This window comes from Notothenia rossii, assembly GCF_949606895.1.
Source record: "Notothenia rossii genome assembly, chromosome: 4".
Taxonomy (NCBI): Eukaryota; Metazoa; Chordata; class Actinopteri; order Perciformes; family Nototheniidae; genus Notothenia; species Notothenia rossii.
Genome location: NC_136902.1, coordinates 83745958 through 83766839, shown reverse-complemented (window position 1 = coordinate 83766839; position 20882 = coordinate 83745958). Strand labels below are relative to the sequence as shown.

Here is a 20882-nt window from a genome sequence, read left to right as displayed (position 1 = left end):
TCACCTGCTCATCAAATTTTATTCTCCTCCATTCGTCTCTCGGTCAGGTTGTGTCTGATTCTTCCATTTGTTTCTCGTTCTGCTCTCAATCTGTCATCAATGCATCTGACTTCCAGTGTGGTGTTGAGCATTATAACTCCTGGCACATTTATTTTTTATAAAAAATCCATTATGAATGACTTTTCGTAAAGGAAACCAATGTAACTTCCTCCTGTACTGATATACAGTCTATAGTGCTGCTGGGACTCTGTTAGTATTTTCCTACTTTTTGTGAAATGCTTTTTGACAGCCACCAGAGAACGTGCATGAACTTGTTCCACTGCTGTGAGACAGCAACAGTGAAAGAAATTCCACAACAAAAGAGTGATTTTCTCCTCTCAGGGAAAAAAAAGCCAGCTTTCAGAGCAGAGAATGTCCCGAAGCTGAATTACATTGTGTTGTACAGAGGCTACTGTGCATGGAGAACATGAACATTGTGCCTGTTCTATGGAACATGTATTCTTCTTGATGGGTTGTTTAACATAGAATAAAGATTGTCAGCCGTGTTATACGCAACTCTGATGTAAATTCTGTTGCAGCTGCATTGGAAATGGATAAATCAAATTATCCAATGTTGCAGCAGAAAATGACAAATACAGCTTGAAATCTGACTTCATAGCTATGCTTTTTTACTTGAAACGGAATTGGTTTGGGTCTAGAGGAAGATTTCTGCACCACTGGACTATACCTCCACATTCTCATATTCGTATTCTGTGTGTGTGTCAGGTTTGCGTCTGACCTCTCGAAGGCGATGTTGCGGGTGTCCAGCTGGGTGGTGACCACGGGGGCCGACAGCCTGGCTGCGACCTGCTCGTCGCTGGGCTGCATCGCCCCCAGAAGGCCCAAACCTGCGTCGTTGCTGCTGCAGGCGCCGCCGTTCCCCCGGCCGGGTGAGAGTGCCGCCAGAGACGAGACGCACAAGGTCTCGCAGAAGACAAGCTGCCTGTCATGGTCGACCTCCATCACCTCTGCGCTGGAGTCTGAGAGGAGAGCGGGGGACAGACAGGAAGAGGGAAAACAAGGACAATGTAAGTGAGCATAAAGAGGCAGATTCAAAATGGACAGTGGGGAAGTATTACAATACAATGCGACAAATGTGTCTGCAGCACATATGGAAGGAAAAGTAAAAAAAAAGATCATGATTTCCAGAGAGTGTGTTTGTGTGCGCGCAGTGGGACAGAGAAAAGGAAAGAGCAAATTAAAGAACATTGTGAAGGGATTTTAAAAGGTCCAGGGGAAGAAGAGGATCATTTTAAAGTGGTGAGAGAAATAAAGACAGAAACAAAAGAGGAACATGGCGAAATAATGCAGAGGAGCCAACGGTGAATCAAATGAGTGGAAGCAGCCTGCGATGAGGCTATAAAAAGGCAGGCGGAGAAAGAGGACCCTACAGCAAAGGTGCAGGTGTGTTTCTGTGTGAATATTTGCTCCATCCCACATTCATTTCATGAACCCTGAGTGGTTCTTAAAAATGTGTTAGAATTGTATTGAAGTGAATTCAGATGATCCTGGAGGCTTGTTTTCTACAATATTACACAATTGTGATCATTATCCTTCTGCTCAATATGACTTCACTACCTACAGCAGACTAAGGATGTTACACCACATTGTTGTCGTGAAAGCAGGGTTATTTCATTATACAAATGCAAATGTGAAAGGAAAAGCAGAGGAGAACAGGATGATAGAAAGGGAGTAGAAAAGAAGATGAAGTGGCCCAGCCAAAGACAGAGAAACAACACACATGCTTATTAAATAAGCCAATGCACAATTTGGTAGGTCAAGCGACTAAGTTATTTCCAAGAGTCTTAAGAAAAGAGTTTGTTTCCTAAAATGTTCCTTTAAAATAGTGTGACAGTTCAGCCAGTATTGTTTTGATTGCTGTATTGTATTAAATACTTAAAGATCCGCTTATACATGCTTTTTTTTAACCTCTGACCTAGTCCCTTGAAGATGAAGCTCCGGTTTCCTCTCTGCCAGGTCATCTGTTCAAAGCCCATCAGCGTGGTGTCGACGCGGAGACACTGACCGCTCTTCCAAACTCTGTAGGTGTCGCTGGGGCAGATACGAGACACCAGGGGCACTAAGGAATAAAACAGACACTCTTTTAATCAAACTGTGCCACTTCCAATGAATTTGTGCATAATGAAGTGCCAGAGATATCTTTCTGGTGTTTTTATGTTGGCAGTTTTCGAGCTCTGTGCAACATTTCAGCAGTTGGTTGTAACAACACTTAAAGTGGACCTATCATGCTATTTTTAGGCAATAGTATAGGTCTCAGATATATACAAATATATAAAAAACATGTCTATGAAGTGTTTTGCTCAAAGTACCAAACAGATCACCCATTCTAGCCATGCCTCATATCCCTCTATTTCACTTCCTGTTTCAAAAGTGCTGATTTTGGGTATAAAACTTTAAAAAAAAAAAGATTGATAAAAAAAGGAGTGGGATGCGGGAGATTCTACCGACAGATTCTGATGTGATGAAACGCCATATCATGGATTATCAAGGATTATTTCTGAAACAGTATGGAGCTCAAAGGCTTTCTCTCTTGCCGGTTATACCACAAGGTGAGTTCCTTTTTATTTCCTGCTTCTTCACACACACGCTCTCCAGTACAGGTTAGCTCTGAGTGTTAGCCATGCTAATGTAAACACCGACCATATTACGTCCAAAACAGTCGGGCATTGTTTCTGATAGCAACGTTTCTGATAGGGCCGTGGGTCCACATTTCAGATATTACGTCATGTCGGACGCAAATCTCGATCGGCTCCGTTGTAGCCCCGTTTTTAGAGATTTGGGTACGGAGGAAAAGAGAGAGGGTTTCATTTTCTGACGCTGCGTGAGTTCCCTGACACACCGGGGACACATATTTATGTATAAAAGACATCAAAAAGTGCATTTTGCATGATAGGTCGTCCCCTTTAAGATAAAAAGCACACACTGTTTAACTCGAAGCCTCACGTACGTTCTGCTGTGCAGAAAGTGTGTGATCAGTGCCGAGTAAAACAGGAAGAAACAGGCCCAGAGGGAGACGATAACGTGATTATTTCTGACTCGTCGGTACTGTTCTGCTTTACTGAGTGGAATGAAAGACTGGACTCACCCCAGCTGGTAAACTCCCATTTCATCTCCACGTAGAAATCCTGGGCCTGGACAGGAACAGGAAGAGACAGAAACAGAGGACGATAAATGAGACAGCAGCAAGCATTGATGGAGAGAATAGATAGAGAAAGTTGGGGAGATTGAAAGTGATTCATTTAGAGATTGATAGACAGAAAGAGAGGCGAATAGCAACGCAGAGGCAAAGCAGGGATGCTTCCTCATTGTCTGCTCCAAAGATGGGGGGACTGGCAAAGAGAAGTGGTTGTGAATGTGCGGGTTAATTATAGAAGTGACGGATGGAGGGTTGGAGGGGAGAGTGATGTGAATGGGAGCAGCAGCAGATAGAAGAACGGTGTGCGATGTTTGCAAGTGCTTGTGTGGATGAGAGCGAGCACTCTGTCAGATTGTGAGGGTATTGTGTCTACCATGTGAGTGGGAGAGAATGAGTGTGTGGGATTCTGTGTGTGTGTGTGTGTGTGTGTGTGTGTATGTATGTGTGTGTGTGTGTGTGTGTGTGTGTGTGTGTGTGTGTGTGTGTGTGTGTGTGTGTGTGTGTGTGTGTGTGTGTGTGTGTGTGTGTGTGTGTGTGTGTGTGTGTGTGTGTGTGTGTGTGTGTGTGTGTGTGCAGATACACAGGGAGACAGGCTGTGTGAAGGCAGTTCCCTCCATCTCTGCTCTCTGCATCCTCTACTACTGCAACACCATCTGCTGCACCTCAACACTTTACTATCAGGATTCAATTGTGTATATTCTCATATAGTCTCAGCTGGCTGCTGAGACTATATGAGAATGGCTGTGCTAATGTGCTAATGTGCTAATGGCTGCTAATGTGCCTTTAAGCCTTGCACTTCTTACCCCTTTAGGGGAAAACTCTATTTATTTAGAGACAAAAGGCTTTTGCCTTGTATTTCCCTTGTTGGGAAGTAAATAAAGTTATAAATACCTTCAAACAAAATGTGAATATTTTATCATGAAAGAAAAATATATATGAAAAATAATAATCTACATTTCAAATGAATGCATCTCTGCTTAAGCCTCCCCCATGTGTCTTTGTATGTTGATTTCTATTTTATTCTAATGTATGTGTTTCTTCATACTGAACACACTTGTTTGTGTGAATGTTGTTTTATCATGGGAGTATCTTTTTCCATGTTAGCATCAATGTGTGTGTGTGTGTGTGTGTGTGTGTGTGTGTGTGTGTGTGTGTGTCTTTGTGTGTGTATTTTGTAAAATCCCACTTGGCGCAGACGCTCCAGCAGGACGGGGATGCCCGCCAGTCTCTTGGCAGTCCTCTGGTAGTCACGGTAACGAAGCACGAGACGCACCAACTCCGGATCTCTTGTGCTCACCGCCTCCTGAAGAACTGAGAGAGAGAGCGAGAGACGGAGAGTAAAACAGAGCCCATCACTCAGACCTCATCCAAAATGTATGTGCATGAGCGATTTAAAGGGGGGAAGAAAGAATTGCCAAAACCGAAGTAGGCCAAAAGGAAAACGACAAATTACTGCAGCTCGCCAATCATTCATCGGACGGGCACTTTGCTGTTAATCTCACAGGCTGTTCCACACTTGAACGGTTGTATAACAATTCCCTTTCTATTCCTTTGAAAGAAAACAGTTAGAACACACAGTTAAAACAAACCACTCGTGCTTTTTCACCTACGGACACACTTCAGAGTCATTAGATTAGGTGTTACAAAAGAGAATTTTTCTACATAACCCCAGACTTCCAGAATGATCACGACCATACCAAACATTTCAATTTTCTAGGGCTAAATGTCATCACCATTAACAGAAAAGACTTCACACAAACCTAGAGGTGACTGACAGCAAGCATTAACAAGCCTAAAAATGGCGGGGAAGACATTGGACTAACAATACAGAGTGTTAAATTAGCCAATATGATTTCAAGGTTAAAAATGAATTGATTTCACGCTCCATTAGTCACCCATTGCTAGACCGCCAAACTGCATTTACACAGCGCCAGCCAGCAGATAAGAGGAGTCTGGCAGAAGCTGTTCTTCGAGAGAGGTGATGAGGAAAAGCGTCATGATTTGTGAGTATTTATAAAAACAACAGAGGAGAAATAAACCTTATGCCAATATTAAATAATATGCATTATATATTATCATATTTTTGGCAGGGGTTGCAACCGAAACAGTGCTTTTTACTGAACATTTGCTGAGCATTGGTATATTTGGTTTGTACTGCAGGAGACAACTGTGCTTGACTTGTTAAACTCTTCTGGTCTAAATACATGCAAGAAAATCCTTCTGCTAACACACACAGTTCTCAATAACCAGCCCCCCCCCCCCCCCTACCTCATCAACCTGATCCACCACTACACCCCTTCCCTCAGCCTTCATTCATCAGAAGCGAACCTCCTCTCTATCCCCACACGAACTAAGCTCCGATCCTGGGGGGACAGAGCCTTCTCCATCGCTACCCCCACCCTCTGGAACTCCCTTCCACAACACATCAGAGACTGCACCGACCCCCCCACTTTCAAAACACTGACCAAAACACACCTCTTCAGACTGGCTTTTAATTTGTGAATTATGTTGTGTTGCTGTATTAATATTTTGTATTCAATTTTATCTCGTTTTATCACCACTGTAAAGCGTCTTTGAGCACCTGAAAAAGCGCTTTGAAATTAAATGTATTATTATTATTATTATTATTATTATTATTATTAAGAATGTTGTTTACAAGGGAACATTTTCTGGACATATTCTCTGCATAATAATAAACACAGTAAAAGAACCAAGCATCATATTTTCCCTTTCTGATGCAACTCAATATCGCTTTTAATTCCCCTTTTGGATATCTAAGCATTTAAACATCACTAAATGCCAATATTAAAAACATAAGGGTACACACATTCAGCTACTTGCTTCCTTCCTGATGTATTTGGTTGTTACTACTAAGGATTAAAAAACAATGATATATCATTTAAAAAACAATCTTACTATCTATACAACTTTTCTACACTTAAATGATATATAAAAGACTCATAATGCCTAAAGAAATACCACATGTTTAGGTTGGATTGTCTAAAATCTATGTTTTATATGACACAATAAGGTTTGCACCTCTTCACAATTATAGCTAGCTTTCACGTTTATTTGTGATGATATAAATATATACAAATAGTTCAAACCCATTTCATTTTTATTCTCTAATGAAGGCAAAATGTGGACATAAGCTGTTAGATATAAATTACCCACTGTCTCCACCACGGTCTTATTGTTTACTATAATTATAACGCACTGTCATAAAAACATTGACAATTACATATTATTTATAAAAAGCTGAATGTAGTTCACCAGGATCACACTGACTCACCGGTCCATCCGTTGCGGTTCTCCTTGCTGACGTCAGCTCCGTGCTGCAGCAGGATCCTGGCACAGTCCAGGTGGCCCAGTGTGACCGCCAGGTGGAGAGGGGTCCGGCCCCGAGGGTCCAGAAGCTCTAAATCTGTCTGTCAGGACGAAGAGGAGAGGGAGAAGGAAGAACAAGGAGAGAAAGAGACAGAAAGGAGAGTGTAAGGGAGGGGAATGAGAAAACTGGGGTTAATTGTGTTTATTTTTAGTTCTCTCTATCTCAGACGGAGAGTGCAAGATATACTTCCACCTTTAATACTATCGCCTAGCTGCTATCTCACAACTGTTACTGGCACCGGATGTATATTTTGTAAATTGCGTAACTTCTACTTTTATCTTTAATATTTTACGCATGCTTCCTAATTAATATTAAGCTATCTTTGGCTCTTTACTTGCTGTGACAATGTAAACGTCCCCTCTGTGGGACGAATAAAGGTATTTTAATTCTGAGAGGAGATATAAACAGAAAACCATAACAGAGACACAAGTGTGAATGTGTGACTGGAGATGGAAAGAGACACAGTGACAGGTGCTAATATATCTATCAACACTTCAACATGGCACAGTGCTAGATTCCTGCACTTATTTGTGGGTGAATCGGGTCTAGCTAAACACAAAAAAGACTATCTGCTTCACACTTATAGCTTTTAATCAGTCTCTGTCTTGCATTCTTAAAATAATATCAAAGAAGATAATCAGTTTGAATATGTGGCAGAAGAATGTGACAGGTTAAGTAAATATGGAAGACAAATGTCAATCATTCATGCCCTGGAGTTAGCATCTTTGTTACCACAGATACATGTTGTTCTTTCTAAACATGTAACTGTCTGACCACAACATTGATGAGCATGAAGTTGAATTAATGCTTAAGGCGTCATTTCAGCTCACAGCTGCACTCTGCATTTAGAAGCATGTCAACAAGACGTCATTTATCAGGGCTATTACATAACTGTCGGACATAATGGGGGAGGCGTGTGCGTAGGTGTTGGGATCAGGGGGTCACAGGTTCAAACCCCACTGCAGTCAGCATGTCGTTGTGTCCCTGGGCAAGACACTTCACCCCAAATTGCTCCTGTGGGGATTGCCCATAGTAATAATATATCAATCATAATATTGCTCTGAATTAAACATAATCATTGCAGGGGGGGTAAACCTTATAGATATAGATAAAGAGCTGTTCAGTCTTGATGCTTGGCTTAATCGCTGGCAGTAGTTCCATATTAAGTTTACAGAGATAAAAGTAATACTATTGCCTGAGAAAGCATTGTATTCAGAGACCTAAAATTGTTTAAATGATCAAGTTTAACTGAAATGTATGTGAAGGGGAAAACTGAATAAACATTGATCCATTATCGGTCTAACGCAGGTATCGATGTGCTCACTGGACCATTAAACTTGACACGTTGACTGGACTAACTTGTTATTGGCACCTCTGACACAGATTGTATGCAGTATATAGACAGGGTAACGTGTCATTATTGATCAGGTTGACTGAGAATCTTTCTCACACAGAAATCATTGACCAGGTTACAATGGTCAATACACATTGTGTTGCTCGTACACCAGATGATATATTTGTTTTAACCACCCATCCCTCTCTCTGTTCATTCTCCAGGCCGCTCTTTGCACCACGGTGTTCATGTGCCTCTCTCTGCATTGTGATGAACTGATATCAGATCTGCCATCCAATTCAACAATTGCTGACAGCCCATCATTCAGGCTGCTGGCTGATCCAAGGTCAGTTCTGTCAGTCTGCTGCAGGCTTGAATTCTAATTAAGGATTACCTTGCAGTATAGGTTTAAACTTTCTCACAATCAGCACTGTGGACAATGCTCTCTAGGAATATTGGAAGAACATTGCGAGGGTTTGAGTTTTTGTATGTTTATAATATTAAAGGTGGGGTAGGTAATTTTGGAGAAAGCAGCTCGAGTGCGCTAGAATTTGAAAATACACAATTGGAAAAAATCTGCCACTTCCTCACAGAGCCCCTCCTCCAACACACACAAACGCGCACATGACCAATGAGGGCACGAGATAAGTTTGTGCACAGATAGAAGGCTGACAGGCAGGTAGGCCATCCAGTTACTTTAGCTGGGCCGGCTCAGATGATTGGTCGTGCTTTTTACAGCGCCACGGCTTCCACAGATGACATTTTTTTATGGATTTTTTGTCAAAGCACTTCAGATATTCATTGCTATCGGGATCTTAAGAGCATTCCATGGAATATAACAAAAAGTGTATCTCGAGCCGGTTTCTCAAACTTGCCTACCCCACCTTTAATATCAGATATATCAGATATAAAGTAGGTGAACTCAGGGGAGAGGCATGTGTACTATTGATCCATCAATCCCTAAATCAGAGCAAAGGAGGGAGGAGATGTTTTAAGGGTGAATTTTCAGGCAACTTGGAATACACCAACAGTTCATAAAAACAACTGGTGTCCGTCTAATGCAGGTTAGCCGTTTGTCTCAGATTACATGTTGTGAGTGGAGTCAGAAATACACAGCACATTATCAGTCACTAATGCAGGTTTTTGTTTTGGTTATTTGCAAGGGAAATTAGGAAAAACGCATGGGACACACACAAACATCAAAGAGCATATGAATGCAAATTGCAGACACACATACACGGAGAAATGCTCAAACAGGACACTCACATGCTCTTACAATGTTTAAATGGATTGAGTTTAGCAAAACTTAACTCAATAATGAGAACATGATATCATGATTTCAGTGTGCTAATGGGTGCAATATCTCTGTACGATCTTTAACTATCCACTCCCGGGATAACAGCTCTTTGCTATCCATATAAAGCAGCCTTGTAGAAAAAGAATAAAGATTGAGGGGAGTTTTGAGGCATGACACATTTATATTGAAGGAAACAGCCTGTCAGCATCAACTGTATGTAAGTGAGGAAAAGAAAAGAGCGACAGATTGCTGTTGCAAGTGATGGCTATGGAAATAAAGATATGGGGAGGGGAGAGGAGAGAGAACAGATGGAGGAAGAGAGTTAGAAACGAGGAGGAAGAGAGCGGAGCTGAAGGAGACAACAACATGAGGAAGTCCCTCTGGAGCCGTGGAGACTGGGGAATAGATGGTGGGAGCGTCATAGCAACCCAAGGGGAAGAAAGAGAGCATCTAGCTTTGTTAGACTGTGCTGGATAACAAACAAGGTGCAGATACAGCCACTTGCAGTGCTGCGTGCGTTTGTGCGTGTGAAACACAAGCAGTGTCTGCAGACCAAATGTGCTTGGGCAGCATAACATGTTGAGAGCTGTGTAGGAGACACATTTGAAGTATTTATCTGTGTTTTTTACGGTACATGTTTTTGAGTCACTATAGGTGGTGGGCGTGTCATTGGATTTGTGTGGTGACGTTTGTGGTTATATCGGGTTGTTTTTACCTGCGCACTTTGTAATAGATGGAGCGGGAGTGAGCTGGAGAAGGACAATTTTTCTTGACCCCACACACGCACGCACGCAGGAACATAGCCCTACGCATATGGATATGGAATGTTTTGCTTTGGAAATAAAAGGTCAAACGCATACTGTTGGAAAGACTGAGTTTTTGCGCGTCCACAATGTTTTTCTCTATTTAGTCCCTCGCGGGATTACTGCCGCAATAAGCCGTCATGTCACTGAAAGATAATCTAAAGTAAGGCGTCAATCATTTTTCAAACAACAAAAAGAGACTGCCGAGCAAAAACCCACAATGTACCCTTGGAAAGAATTCACGCCCAAATGAAAGTATATTTTGGAAGGAAACTATTCACATTATGGTGTAAGCATATGAAAGAGAGAGAGAAAAGAGACTGGAAGAAAGCTGATTTTACAATGAATATAGACGAGAGGAGGAACGTCGCTCTTCATTCATTTCATTTGTTTTGATGGCACTTGTACTGTCACAACTGCCTTTCATCCGTTGCTCCCACTTAGAGTGTTTGCATGTAATGTTGGTTGATTATCAGTTTAAACCTATTTTACAGCTGTACTCCATTCATTTGAATTCATTTAGGGTGAAACGCTGAATGAAAACACAAACATGCGAAAGACTGAAAGAGAGGGATGGAAAATCAAGAAAGAATAGCGGTACTGTAAGTCAAGTAATTTGATTTATACAGCGCCAAATCATAACAGATGTTATTTCAAGACATTATTTTCCTTAAGAGCAGGTCTAGACCGTTCTCTCTTAAGGCCCAACATAACATCCCCCCATGAGCAAACATTATAAGGGAGGAGGAAGAGGGAGAAAAGGGATGCCAGTATGTGAAATATATAACACAGGATGACAGGGAAACACTGGGGCAATCCACTGAAGCTGCTTTCCCTCTGCTCATCTATGATGTAACTCCTGTCTTGGTGAAAGCAGGATTTACAAAAAGCAAGAAGAGAAGAATATATTTCTGCTTGGCTCTTCAGTGATGAATTACACCACTAGGCACGCATTATTTTTTGCTGCATCCATTATCTTCAATGTGAGTCTTTGTAAGTAAGCCTGTCAAATTAAAGCCTGTAATGTTGAGTGCAGTTTGTCGATGCCTCTCAAAAATGTCCTCATTCATTTTTTTAACCTTCTTCAAAGTCAGAAACTTGACTGAGAGCATCATAAACCTCGCCGAGGAGTTTGTCAACACTTCACTGGAATATGAATTGGCGAGGCATCGTCAAGCTGAAATATGGTCTGACCAACAACATCTCCATCACTAACTCTCTGTTAGTATTACATTTGCTATGATGACATGTTTGAACACGATCAGAACATAAGTCGGCCTCATTTATAAGCTGTGGTTCATTTGGTCCAATTTGCATCAAACATACTGGGGGAAGTTTGATTTTGGTGGAGTTAACATAGCACACAGAAGCTGCAATCTAGACAGTTAATGTGAAATGAAGTTCAAGAGAGCACAAATGTTGTTCAAGGGAAAAAAGAGGGGAGTTGTGGTCCAACAGGGCTGACACACACACACACACACACACACACACACACACACACACACACACACACACACACACACACACACACACACACACACACACACACACACACACACACACACACACACACACACACACACACACACACACACACACACACACACACACACACACACACACACACACACACACACACCTTTAATTGTTTGACTTGTGTGCTTCTGTAGTTAGGGACATTATGTCATCCCTGCTCATCCCTTAGCGGCCACTTCTCACTCAACTATTACATCACTCTGGAGGCCATACAGAGGTCACATAGGTGCTGACACATATCATGTGAGTAAATCTTTTCTGGTGAGCTGAATGTGTTTTTTAAAAATTACCCACTTTATGTTCACCGATTGTCCTATTGGGTTAAATACAAAACTGGTTAATTGACTAAAAAAGGACATATAATACAATGGCACACTTGATAACAGATGCAAACTAGGACTACATTTTTGATAATTGAGAAAAACATTATTTAGGAGAAAATACGTTTGCTAAAACATTATGCCGTCTTGTTGTATTGGAACGAGAGCAAACATGTTGACCTTTTCCATTTTAAACCATAATCCATAAGTAAATCAGTAATTATTGTAAAGAGAAACCCTGTGCTTCTCCTGCTACTAGAGAACAGATATTTGACCAGTTTAATTACTTTCTTAACTTCCTTTAAGACCAATTCTAACCTTTTGCTATACAGTACAAGGAACACAGATCCTCATTAGCATGCCGACGCTACCAAGCATTTCGTCTGTTCTGTCGTTCAACAAGAAAAAGAAGAGATTGAGATTCTAGGGTTGTCTTCCCATTAATGGCATGTCAATCTGATCCATTATGAGTAGAACATATTCTCGTTATGGTGACATATTTCCACTTAATGCATTTATAATATAACAAGTTGTCAGACTTTTCTCCCTTGAGCAGCTCTGCATGTGCTACATACCATTTTAACTTGACCTCTTGTCATCTCTTTTACAGTCTTATGCTTTCTACTTCAATTTCTCTCAACCAATATTTTATAACTTTTTTCTTACAGCTGTGCCTCAGATGTTTTTTTTACTTATTTGTAAACACAAATCAAATTTTTATAATCAAATTCTTAGTTTTCCTCTCCTTCCCTCTCTCACTTTAATTTGTTCCCATCTCGCCCTCCCTCAATGGCACGCTCAGTGGAGGTTGCATTATTGATAGGCATTTCTATCTGTGGCATCTGCTCCTTCTCTCCCCCCCCTCACTCTTTCTCCCCCCTTTCTCCCTCGTTCAGTGTGTGCCTGGCCTGATGCAGCTTGGCAGGTACTTAGGACAACATCAATCTTTCATACAAACATCACACACAAACACACACACACACACACACACACACAGAAAACTGTGCATATAGCAGCTTTGCCCAAATGTTTGTGCGCAGGAGCAGAGGGTGGTTATGGGAGAGAGGAGTACAAAAATAACTTTTTTCCTCCCCCCCTGCCTGCCGTCTTGCCTCTGTGATTTTACATGCAGGGGAGACTTTGACAAACGCTACACTTCCATGAAACCCAGATCCATTTTCAAAGTGGCATGGTTTTCAGAAATAACCTACCGTAGTGAGCAGATGAAATGGTGATGATAACCCCAACAGAAGAGTAACAAACCACATCTGAACACAGCCATTCATTGCCCCTGGTGCAGGTGCTTTGGAGCGATGTGAAATCGAGCAAAAATAAGAGCAATTGTACCAAATAAAACGACTAGAACGACCTACATTTCGAAATATTTGATACAATGTCTCTGTATCACAACTCTTATTTCAGTTTAACAGTCACCCTAATCTTGAAGGATGAACTAGCACACAGCGACAAAGACACTTAGAAGCAAAAAGTACAAAGAGTGTGATGTTGATGGAGGAAGGCAAAGATAACGTTTCTCAGATGTTTCTCTAAAGGTGAGGACACCTGTTTGTTGCAGTGTTCTGACTGACTTCTCTAAAATGAAAATGAAAAGACATGCCAAGCAACAGAGAGAGAGAGAGAGAGAGAGAGAGAATCAGAAAGCACTTGTTCTCTCTCCTCCTCACACTCGCAGAGATGCAGGCACACTCACAGATGGAAAGAGTAAATCTTTTAGTTTGAGGCATACAGCGCAAACAACACTATAAAAGAGCATAATCACATAATGTAGCGGCTGTAGACTACTGGAGTGAAACACCACAGCTGTCTCTGTCCTACTGTGTGTGTGTGTGTGTGTGTGTGTGTGTGTGTGTGTGTGTGTGTGTGTGTGTGTGTGTGTGTGTGTGTGTGTGTGTGTGTGTGTGTGTGTGTGTGTGTGTGTGTGTGTGTGTGTGTGTGTGTGTCTGTTGTGTGTTGTGTGTGTGAATTATGAAGCAATTTCAGGTGAACCCAGTGGTCTGGCAAGAGAAGGCTGCACTAAGTTTCATTTTCTCTGGGACATTTAGCATTTACCTGGCAGGTCAAATTAAAGGAAAATCATGGCGGCTTGAGATTTATTTGTTTACAATTCATTATCAACTGGACACAAACTGCTTTGGTTAAGGTTAAATGGCTTGTAACAGCATAGCATTTCCTACGGGGGGGAAAAAAGGAAAAGTCAGTGTATTGATTGAAGATTATTTTTTACAACAAGGTTGAAAATCCATAGTGTTAGATAAACTTGTACAACACCATAAATTGTTTTAATCTTTCAAAAATAAATAAAAATAACCCTTAATCACAAGGCTCAGCTTCCGGATTAACTTCCTCAGGGTCCATATTAGCATTGATATTACTGCAACTGATGCAACCAGCTGAGACTTACGGCTTGCTTTTCCACAAGAGAAGAAAAACTTGACACGATGATGATCTATGATTAGAGGGTTACGGAAACTAGAGAAGGTAAAGGCGGATCCACTGTAACAAACACAGAAAAGCTGCATTTATTTCAACAGCAATATCCCTTTATGTACTTTACTGTCTTGTCTGTGAATCTCTCTTTCTCTCTGTGATAAGCTTTCAGCAAGTTAACTACATTTGACCCCAACTCAACTCTCATTGCATCTCTTTGTGGCTTTGCTGCACTGCAATTAGAACTTCATCACACAGAGGGAGGTAAGCAGGGTTAGGATGGGGTTGGTGGTATATTGATGCTGCAGGGAAAGGGGATAAGATCAACTTCATACAGTGCGTTGATGCGATTAGAAGAAACAGGGAGAAGCGGGCTGAAAAGAGAAGAGACCAAAAGCGCAATTCGATAGCAGATGGTTGGCGTTCAGATTCAGGAATGAACGCTGTGAACCATGAGGCTTAATTTATGGCTTTGTTCAATCATGCCACCAATCCCTCATACGATTTTACAATGCTGATTTAACATTAGAACCTTGCCGAGAGCATTATAATCAAAAATGCTGGGGTCAGACACAGAGTCACAGAGAGGACAGGAAACATCAACGGAGGAAAAGAACAGAGATCTTTGTTATTTCCTGCCTTCGTCTCGAGATTGACCATCAATCTCTACATGGACCTGTTTTTTTTCAATCACACTGCGCGTTTACGTCTGTTTGCAAGCCAGACTGACTCTGTTCATGGTCAAAGTCTGTCATTATTTCCTGCCCACCTCCTCTCTGCTTCTATACTCTCTGTCTTTGCTCTCTTTATCACTTGTTACTGCCTCCACTCCTAATTCAGTCAATGTTGCTTCCTTGCTTTCTCTATTTCACCTCGCCTTTCTCACTGTTAGTTCCCTCCTTCACATCAACATTGTTATTTGAATCTGGTGAAAACAGCTAAAAATGTATCTTTCATGACCTCTTTTATCACAGATCGTTTGATATTCTGCCTGTTTTACTACTCCTCTCATCCTTTAGTATCATTCGCTATGTACTTCTCCCTGCGGTCAGCTGTGTGTCCCTGGCATTAATTCAGACACTCCTCCTGTTACTATGTTCAGTGTCCTCTCTGGCTCTGCGATATAACATCGATATCGGATGTACCAATTATTGTACTGTTGCCTGCTGTGGCAGCATTTCTGCTCCCCTCACTCACTAGCACATGCAATGTGTTACATGCTGCTTATGGAAGATATAGTTGTAAACTCTAAATGGAAGAAAAGCAGACATTTTTAAAAACTACATCAACCAGCCATTCATTTAACCTCTGTTTCTCAAACTTTTTCATACCAAGGACCACTTAACCAATAAAAAAACACTCGCGGACCACCAAACTCCACAACTATCCAAAAACACATCGTTTTTCTAGAACAGATTACAAATCGCTTGAAAATGGTACAAACAAGTGGAAACATGTGTGATGAAGGTGTTGCCCTGGGCTATATCATGCAATTGAAAGTGAAACGTAAACTGGCTCCATTGCGGAGATATTCCCGCGAGAGTGCGGAAAACTTAAATGTATTTATTTATTTCAAATGTGAAATGTTACCAATATACTCACGGACCACTAGGGGGCGCTCAAGGACCACCAGTGGTCCGCGGACCACACTTTGAGAAGCACTGAAGGATATACAGTAACAATGCGATCAGAAACAGTGCCGGATATCTGATTCATGCACATGGTGAATGAAAATAAATTCCATAATTTCACCAAAGGCTGGGAGGGCTTTAAAAACCTCGGATGTGGAGATGGTATAGATTGTCTTCCTTTTGCTGGGGCATAAAGCAAAGGTGAGTCATATTAAAGGATTCTTCTGCAGCGGACTGAATTCTTCAGAGACCAACCATTGTCATGCAATAACTTGCACAATACTGCCTCTGTTATCTGGGCTGTAACAGAATGGCCATAATGTTATACCCTCATTCCTATCATGTGATATCAGAATTACTTATGCATTTTTATGTTAATATGCATATCTAATTATCATATTATTTTTCTCCATCTATGCTTCTCTCATGGCTGATGCTATATGAGTTTCTCACTCTCAGAGGACTAGATAATTCTAGTAATTCTAAATAATCTAGATAATCTATAATTCTATAATTCCTATATCCATGGGATAATATCCTATGGATATAGGGTTTCATAATGGTTGCTACATTTTAGAAAAATAAAAGGTCAAATAAACAAGAATTTAATTCAAAGTTGTATAAAAATAAGGACTTAAAATAGAAATGGAAAAAATAGAATGTAAATATTTATGTTATGAGAAATCAAAGTAAATTAGGTGTGGATCTCTCTGTTAAAGCCTTTTTAATAAACACTATTAAGGTCTGCAAGAACCGGATTTAATATGCCAGCGAAAGAGTCACACTTTGTTCAGCGTGAGATCTCATGTGAAATCAGGAGCAGACCACATCCTCAAGGCTCCTCTTATTTTAACAACCGGTCAGCACGCGTCTTCCCACACAACGTTGTGACACGTGTAAAGGCCATTCTGACCCATGGTGAGACCTAACCATGACAAAGTGGAAACCATCTACTCATAGCTAATCAATTTGTTTCACATCACCTTTGACAGTACTAAACATATAGCCATCTTCTGCAGCTTGTTAGCTACTAATCACATGTTATCTGGTAGTATATTGCCATAAACAGCATGGTTAAACTAATCCCATTAGACCTTTATTTTTATGTTACTAGCATTTCAATTTTTGAGCATTTAAATCTAAGTAAGTGCATGTCAGAACATTTCCATTGTTAAACACAGCAGACAGGACATAGACAGGGCCTGGACATACTTGGCAAGGTCATGTTTGAGTCCAGATTGACTAAAGTAGATATTTTTCAGCTGCAGAGAGATTGACAAAACACATTGGAATGGCAGTTAACAACATTCAACTTCCATCATTTGCCTGCAATGCATCTTGACACCTGTCATCTGTAAAGCTGACAGAAGCTTGGAGTTTTAGCATAACGGTGTGTGCTGTCCTAGGTTAGCAGCACCACAAATAGAGAGAATAGTGACTCAGGATACCATATAAAGTTATGGGATGCTAACATTGTATTAATTGTATTAGTTTAGGAGACGTCATGTAGGATGTAAAATGTTTCAGTATGCAAAAAAGCATTGCGTTTCACAATATATGCAAAACCATGATGTATTCTTGCATGAACATACACCCACACATAATCCCATAAAAACAAACACATGCTATTATCAAGGGAGCAAAGGATAAAAAGGTTTCAATAGTATAGATTATGCAGAAGTTCATCCACATGAGAGGGAGCCAAGATATAAGAACACATGTACTAAACTCTTATTAGGTATAGGACAATGCCTGTAAAAATAACTATGGCTAGAAAATATATATACACTGCATGGTTTACACTTTATTTAAATGCCTACATGTAGTCCATGCCAAATAAATCAATAAACAGGTGAAGCCTGAAGTTTTCCAATTCTGTTGTTTACAACCTATCTTACCAGAACTTGCTCTGGTCTACCATTATTCACACACAGCTGATAACCGAGGTTAATGATCTAAGTCAAAGAGATTGCCTCTGGAGCCGGCATGCAAAAACATAATGGCAGTGGAAGACCAATCATTTGCCTTTCTCCCTCTTTTTCTTGTTATGCTTGTTTTGACAGCATTATGAGTTAAAAAATGTAAAGGTCAAACAGTTTTCATCTTTAATACAGTTTCTGATAGTTATCAACATTACAGGGTGTATCAACATGTGTCTGAAATAGTTGGTAGAAACAGATCTACTCCAAGAATCCCAAAACAAATGAGTCTTTATCCTACACAAGCACAAGAGGAGGGTGACTAATCATGCTGATTTTAAGGATCAGTATCACATCTTTTTGGATGTTGAACACTTTGGTACTTGAGATACAAAAGATTTGTGTTTGTTCTCACCAAAATGAAATGTTGTCTGTCAGCTTAATTTAATAAAAGATCAAATATGATATATAGGTTGAATTTGACAGCAGAGGAACAATTACATTTGCATCATAAAATATTTATTGCAGGGTTCCTAAAAAATAAACACAAATGGGGACGTCGTGAGGGATGATTTATTGAGTCTCTCCGTGGTATCTGAACACATAAAAAGTTTCAGTTTAGAGAACTGAGTATGAAATATTACCTTTGAGTCTATCATTTTATAATTGGTCATATTTTGTCTTTTCCCATCATCAGAAATGATCCACAGCTTAGGCTATTGGGAATTTGATCACTAGTTTTAAAGACATCCTCAATCAACAAAAGTGATGGATCAGTTTTGGATATGACCAGGACTGGAAAACAAATGCAGGGATCGCCGTCTCCTCTGGAGATGTCGAATATGCAGATTTTAATTGTATGTCAATTCATTCAACACTTTTTTGAGCGCTGGAATTGCACCTGACCACAGCCATTGTTTGAGTCACATCACTGCGTAGCTACTGGCTAATAATAAACCATTTAGCATTAAACTTGAACTCCTTCCAATTCATTGTTGCCAGCATGGTATTATAATTTGTTTCCAACAACGGCAAGGCTTCATAAGTTTAAAGAAAACATAACTGTCTCCTCTGTTTCAAGATCATAAATGCTTCATCCTCTTTCTGATGTTCACTTAAATACTAAAGGTTATAGTCTGTTCTTAAATTCCTTTAGGGTGTATTGGCCATTTACCTCCCAATAGTTGTAATTATGGTCAAGAATGTAATGGTACAGTTATACGACATTAGGGTTTGTGGTAAAGCAAGAACTGCCTTTGGGGCACTTTTTTTTTACCACAAGAAGGTGCGTAAGTAAGCAGGTGCATGTGTGGAAGTGTGATGTCTTGAGACTGCTGCATGCATGCACTCAGAAATATGTTTGACAAACTGCAGAAGATCTCTTATATAATGGCAAAGTGCTTCAGTACATTTGCGGAATAAATACGGAATTTATATGCATGCTCTTCTTGTCTCTCTCCACACACACACACACACACACACACACACACACACACACACACACACACACACACACACACACACACACACACACACACACACACACACACACACACACACACACACACACACACACACACACACACACACACACACACACACACACACACACACACACACACACACACACACACACACACACACACACACACACACACACACACACACACTAGTGTATTTCTTATCATCTCATCGAGTCCCTCCCTCCCCATATGATTACTCAAATTGTACTATTAACAAAACATAATGTTACCTTTGATTATGACAAAGCCCTTCTTTTGAAGTCCAATACAAAAGCATAATGATCACATTACTGTATTTACTGGTGGTTGGCAACTGTACGCCCACATGTTCAGTATCTGCATTGTCTCACCCACTCACTAGGTGCTGGTTGGAAGGTAGAGATACAGTTTTGAGTAGATCATGCAATAATGCTGCACAGGCATAAAGCATCTCTGACTGTCACACACACATACATTTACACACATACACACACTGCAACACTATCAGGGTCACGATCACAGTCATTTGCAGTTGGAATGTTACCAGGAAAACAAACCTCCAGTTACAACTTCCCATGCATATTAAAATGACAGAGGTGGTACATTTAATAAGCCCCAGTGCAGTAAATAAAAAAAGGTATTTCTACATTAATGACAAAAAGGAAATAGTGTGCAAGCAATGCAAGTCTAAGGATGTCTACAAGTGTCCACCTCCACCCCACAGATGACAATTAACTGCGCTATTGACCATGTTCTTGAATGAAGTGCTTCATGGATGGCACCTAAACCACCACCACTACATCTATATGGACCCACACGCCCATTTAAACGCTTATACTAAAGACACAGGCCTGCGTCTGTAGGGGGAGATAACCCTCTTTACCGTCTCACCTGCTCGTTCGCTGCCAGCTCTTTCTCCAGCTGTCGGTGTTTGTTGTGCCACACCAAATAGTGGATAGGAAAACGACTCTTCTCCGGAGTTTTCTTTGAAGAAATCATCCTCTGATCATAGTTTGCCTCCTCCTGTGTCTCCTAGATTTGAGCTATACTTTGTTAATATTTATGCTATTTAATCAAACATATCATCCTTTATCGGCGCTGGTGCCCAACGGCAGCCTTACGCGTCAGAAACAGTGAATGACTACCGGCTTGCTCTGCTAAGAATAAACAGCAAAGCCCCGTGAAAAACATTTATGGAAATAACCCCGTCGTTTAGCTGTCTCTGTAGATTAGGCTACACCTTTATGTCTTAACCACCCGTTCATCCACCTCTTGCCTCCCTCTCTCTTTCTCCCCTGCCTACTCCAACACATCTATTCTCCTCCTCTCCTCCCATCCGGTGGTGACTGAGAAAGCTGCTGACAAGCTGCAATGAAATGTGCGCAAACTCAGCCAATCCGCTGTCAGGGATGTTGTGATAAAACATATGTTTAGTGTTAAAGAAACGCAGAAATTATACACACATTATTGAAAGGTAGATACCTATATACCCCCTACAGTAATCCCAAC

The 20882-nt window shown here is 40.8% G+C and overlaps 1 protein-coding gene across 1 annotated transcript in view; it reads right to left on the bottom strand.

The window, feature by feature from the left end:
* Positions 1-20842, bottom strand: part of ankrd13b (ankyrin repeat domain 13B) — a 42150-nt gene extending 21308 nt beyond the window's left edge. Inside the window, exons 1-6 of the mRNA XM_079675740.1 lie at positions 20265-20842; positions 6489-6624; positions 4383-4507; positions 3146-3191; positions 1976-2119; positions 779-1019 (exon numbers count right to left, since the gene is read on the bottom strand). Coding sequence (XP_079531866.1) covers positions 779-1019; positions 1976-2119; positions 3146-3191; positions 4383-4507; positions 6489-6624; positions 20265-20372 — 800 coding nt within the window. The 5' untranslated portion in view covers positions 20373-20842. The remainder of the gene's footprint in view (positions 1-778; positions 1020-1975; positions 2120-3145; positions 3192-4382; positions 4508-6488; positions 6625-20264) is intronic.
* Between the last annotated feature and the right edge of the window lie 40 nt (positions 20843-20882).